Source organism: Triticum urartu, chromosome 7A, assembly GCF_056163025.1.
Source record: "Triticum urartu cultivar PI428250 chromosome 7A, HENAU_Tu73, whole genome shotgun sequence".
NCBI lineage: Eukaryota > Viridiplantae > Streptophyta > Magnoliopsida > Poales > Poaceae > Triticum > Triticum urartu.
The window spans coordinates 686,643,693-686,648,815 of NC_141879.1; the positions used below are offsets into that span (position 1 = coordinate 686,643,693).

The window sequence follows — 5,123 nt, forward strand, 5'->3', positions numbered from 1 at the left end:
GCGCTTCAAGATCGATGCTGGACCGCTGCCCGTCTGGCGCGACACGGGCTGCCACATCACGCCTCATGTCTCCTCTGCGACCAGGCCGGCGAGTCCATAGAGCATTTGCTTGTGGGATGCGCATTCTCGCGACAGGTGTGGCACGACTGCTTTAGCTGGTGCTATCCATCAGCTCTCGCGCCCGCGCCCTCCAACCTCTTCCTCGAGTGGTGGCACTCTATGACTCTGGCCACGCCGCTGGCGCACCGGAAAGGACTCTCTTCGCTTATCCTGCTGGTCGCCTGGTCCATCTGGAAACATCGCAACTCTTGCGTCTTCGACGGCGCCGCGCCATCTACATCCAAGCTGCTACATGACATCCAGGACGAGGCTCGCTCATGGGCCAGGGCTGGAGCCAAGGGTTTAGCACTCATCATACCATAGGCAAGGCCAATTTTCCTTGGGGCTGAGCATCCCCTAGTCTCTCCATGCTCAGGCTAGGTCCAGACGCCGTTCCCCGCGTACGCCCAGGCCTAGTTTTTCCGTCCTTACCTGCTCTTGTACTGTAAACTCTTCTCCCTATCAATGAAAGATACGCAAGCTTTGCGTATTCGCGAAAAAAAAATGTCAAAAAAATGTCTTATATTAAGTTACAGAGGGAGCAGTTCTGTACCTTTGTGTGCTTTTGGGAGTTTAACACTCTGTACATACTATATTGATGAAAAACTGCAACCAGCCCAGTGCTGTTGTACGAAGGAGTATGCGACGTTTTCCATGTTTTGCAAATCTCTTCCACAATAGATTCTGACAAAGCAAATAAGCACCACATCATAAACCTAGTGATGTAAATGCACCAATAAGATCATGGGTTGGTTCCTTATTGGAAGCTTACATGCATGGGGAAAAACATGCAAAATCAGCTTTCAGTTGCGCCAGCTTCTTTTCAAAAACAGCCAGGTTCAATTCTTCTACTTCTTGCCCTACTTACTTTCCAGCCAACAATATGGGAAGACAACACATACTGCTTGCAAGGGAGCACATCTGGAAGTGCAGATATCTTGAGACACCCACCAATCTACTCTTCCTCGGCCTGGTACTCGTCATCATCGTCGTCGTCGTCATCATATTCATCAACATCATCATCATCTTGAGTACTAGCAGTGTTACGGCCGAAGCTGTCCATCTCATACCTCCCATCATCCTCGTTGATGAACTCCAGACCATACACCGCATCCCTGTGCTTCACTACCAACCAGCGAAGCAGCCGGTCCTCCTTGTTTAGATAGTGCAGTTCCTTAGTAAAGGAAGGTGGAACCATCATGGTCATTTGTATAAGTTGACCCTGAAAGCACAACGGCAGCTTTAGCACATCAGCAAACCAGGAGACAACACACAATGCAATTTATCTGTTTAGACTTTATGCTGCAATGCTAGAGGCAAGGAAAAATGACAACGAACAACAACTGGAATTTAACACTACTTAACCAGGTGTATATCAGAACAATTCTCAAATGCACTGAGATGCATTCCATGTGCCTCCCAGATGCTTTGGCCATTTTTCTATGGGTGCTGTAATTTACTTTTCTCACTATTTGGTCCAAGGTTTATCGGAGAGTTGGGGGCTGACATTCTCAGGGTGCTGCATTTCATTTTCAAACTGTTTGGTTGAAGGTTTTATCAAATAGTTGCGGAAAAAAAAATGTTTACACCCAGACTGCATCACTGCAATCCTTAGTCAGACTGACATAGCAGTCACTGTATGGTTGAAGTTGAGAAGTTATTTCAAAACAAAGCCTGAACTACAAACTTCAAAAGACGAGGATGTGTAATACAAGATATACTGGAAATGGTGTGTTCACAGTTTGTCAAAGTTAAAGCACATACCAATCGACCAACCACTGTTAATTATTCAGTAACTCGCGAACTAATCTCGCATGAGAAGGTAATGACTCAAGGTCAGATTCAATTACGAAAAGTGAGATTGCATGAAAAGATACAGTAACAAAAAAACATGGTATATAAGTGAGAAAGGATAGCCTGCACATCAAAGGAAAAAAAAATATAACCTCAATAATGATCCCTCAGAAGCCTGTACAGAAAGGAACCCGAGAAGGCATAATGCCTCCAAAGTTCTGTTCAAGAACATTAACAATATATTGTTTTGCTACACTCCCAATAGTCTTTGTGACAGTGATCAGCCCTTCTCCACTAAGATGCTTGTGCTGAAAGTGTTACAGGGTCTCAACCCGAAGATTGACAAAGCAGCCTTTATCGAGGTCAAGAATTTCAGGGGCTGAGGCCTCACGACATGTTCTGACTGAGCATCATGTCTCAGACAGGCTGACCATGGTGCAAAGATTGTTATAATGACAGGTGTGTTCAAGCAATGGGAAGAGTGAAACTTGTTCTCGATATAGATAGCAGAAGTACTATTGTCACTGAATAAAGCCCTTGAGCGCTTCCAGAAGAAGCAAGCAGTGTCATTCAGCTGCACGATAATATCGAGGATCTCCAAGGATATGGAGTAAAACAAGGTGCTGAAACCGTCTTGAGTACAAAGAATGTGGTCATGGACAGACTCATAACCATCACTGTGATAAGCTTGAACTTGCCGAGAATAAACTTGAAGAGGCGACATCGCTTCCAGTGATTCGAGGGGTCCGGGACGTGCCTGTGTGTTGGCCATTTGAACTGCCAAAGAAATTAACACCACTGAACCATGTGCGCCAGTGGAGGTGGGAGAAGCAGAGGTGTCAGCTAAGCTGGAGCTTATGGCGGCAGTGATATGTAAGCAAGCCTGATTGGTGAGCTTGCCGGAACTGTGGTTGGTGGCCAACGTGTGGCAGCCAAAAGGATCGTAAAAAGGGGTGAGCAGAAGGGCAATGCTACCACTTCATGACTCACATGAATCACTTACTGACTGGCCATTTTCCCCAAGAATACTTCCAAACCCCAGAATGTGAAAGATCGAACCGCTATACCCTTCTATTCAGTATTCAAAGCAAGCAGATCACAGTGCAAGCCACGCGACCAGTGCAATCCTGAGTTCTGATTTAAAACACTAACTGCGATCAATAGAATGATCTGATCCTAAACAAATTATTCACTAAAGCACTCTATCAATCACACCGAGGCCAATACCCACTAACATTCTAACAGCCAACGGCCAAACCTACTTGGGCATTTCATCGAGCATGTCAAAGGCACCACCCATCACCAAGACCCAAAACGGTAAAAGGCCTAAACGCTCATACCAACTTAAACATTTCTTCGTATACGCATCAGTCTAGCGAAGTGAATCAGATCGGCACCTCTCCGCGCTGTCACGAGGCACATCGCACGGGGAATACAAGGCTTTGATCAAGGAGCACAAATAAAGAGTGGCAAACCGGGGCAGACCTGGAAGTGGCGGCCGTCAAGCTTCCTGATGCCGTAGCCTAGGTGCACTTTGCCAAAGGATTTGAACTCGGTGACAACGCCGTTGCGCTGGTAGGCGCGACCCGCCACCCGCGCCACAAGCTCCGCTATGGCCTCCTTGGTCACCATCGGTTTCACCATCAGCATGCAGTCATACAGCGGCATCTTCCCCGCAACTCCTCTTTGCCTCTCCCTCGGCGAGCCTGTACCTCGCGCTCACTGGTTCTCTAAAATGCACCGATATGGATACGTGTATCAGTATGAGGCCGATACGGATATGTAAATTTGGAATTTTTGAAAAGCGCCAATATGGGGATTCATTTTAATATTTTTAATTCACAAAAAAGTATAGAAGCTAGGATCAGAACAGCTGATTACCTTGTTTGCTCTACTGTGGATGCCGAAGCAGCCCAAGCCCCTCCCACTGACAATGTTGATGCCCTGTTCCAACTCCGAGTTCAAAAGGGGTAGAATTAGATTTTAGCAAGTGTAAAATGAATATAAAGCATCAAATCAAATCACTAGTTAGTTGTACATCTATCATGGCATAACACGAATGGCAGAACCTGAAAATCAGTCAGCTAACACGCAAAAGGAGAAACAATCAAACGGTAATATTTTAGGTCTGACTGTTAAAATGAACAACACAGCATAACAGTACCACTACATTCCCAATCATAAACAAGATTTGGGATGTCTATCATGACAACAATACCACTAGTACTAATGTGTGCACCGATTTCGGCAAGTATAACTAAGACAAAGCTTCTGCTCTCTCGTTACTGCTAAGCTTTGGTTTCAGGTGCAGATAATACAACTTAATCTTTTTCCTTTTCATATATCGTCAATCATTTCTGCAGGTTTCACTGCTAACATGTTTAAACCAAAGCATATCCTCGTCTAAAAAAAATCAAGCTACAACTTGTAAACATTTGGCCCTACAAGCATATCACAAACGCCTATCAAGCAAAATCCTCTCACATGTAAACATGCTGCACTCCAAAAATCAAGCAAGCACTCATCAAAAAATAATCATCGTTATATATATCCTCACAATATCAGATCTACAGCAAGTACCCATCCAATACAAAAATCAGGAAGGGAAAAAGATTGAGGAGGGTGGAAGGAGGGAGGGGGGGATGAGGGAGGAGGGAAGAGGAAGGACGAAGGAGTGGTGGCTACCTGCTGCGTGCTGCTCCAGGGAGGGAGGCGCTGCTGGTCGGATGGAGGGGGCCGCTGCTGGGCTCCTGTACCGGCGGCGGGGCAGCGGAGGCTTCGGCCGGCAGTGGCGGCGGCGGGGAACCCTATACCTGTCGCGCTCGGGAAGGACTCTTGGGGAAGGGAGGCTCGCTTAAGGGCAGAGATCATCAGCCATTCAAACGCGCCATCCAACGGACATCATCCATCCATCCCACACTTGACGAACCAGGCATCCAGCCCAGTACAACCGAAACAAAGTTCAGTTTTTCAGCCTGTTTCCAGTCACTAAAAAAATGCAAATCCTCCCCTCTGATCCGTTTTAAGATGTACTCCGTACGTACTAAATCTGCGACAAGTAATATGAATTGCAAGGAGTAGCATTTTTTTAGTCAAGTTACCAATGCGAACATCATTTTTTTTACAAATTGCAGCATTGTATCCGTATAATGCAAGTGATTAGTATTTTTCAGTTAGTTAACAAACAGTTTTCCAGTTAACAGAAAACAGCGAGGAAGCTCTTTTACTGC

At 45.9% G+C, this 5,123-nt stretch overlaps 1 protein-coding gene across 2 annotated transcripts; it reads right to left on the reverse strand.

The window, feature by feature from the left end:
- Nucleotides 1-740: 740 nt before the first annotated feature.
- Nucleotides 741-4,763, reverse strand: LOC125518877 (uncharacterized). Of its 2 annotated transcripts, XR_007288160.2 has the most exons (5): nt 4,579-4,763; nt 3,775-3,837; nt 3,379-3,623; nt 872-1,321; nt 741-783 (listed from the first exon to the last, which is right to left on the reverse strand). XR_007288160.2 is itself a non-coding variant. In XM_048683754.2 (4 exons), exons 3-4 carry the CDS (start codon nt 3,559-3,561, stop codon nt 1,055-1,057), a joined length of 450 nt encoding a protein of 149 aa, XP_048539711.2. In that variant the 5' UTR covers nt 3,562-3,623; nt 3,775-3,837; nt 4,579-4,763; the 3' UTR covers nt 790-1,054. The 2 variants fall into 2 exon arrangements, 1 of the variants encoding a protein (XP_048539711.2); XM_048683754.2 differs by lacking the exon at nt 741-783 and having other exon boundaries at nt 790-1,321.
- Between the last annotated feature and the right edge of the window lie 360 nt (nt 4,764-5,123).

Excerpts from the sequence above, each read along its gene's own strand:
- LOC125518877 (XM_048683754.2), bottom strand. The coding sequence starts at position 3,561 with ATGCCGCTGTATGACTGCATGCTGATGGTGAAACCGATGGTGACCAAG. Across the intron at positions 1,322-3,378 it reads TTGACGGCCGCCACTTCCAG|GGTCAACTTATACAAATGAC; the intron begins GTCTGCCCCGGT and ends TTGTGCTTTCAG.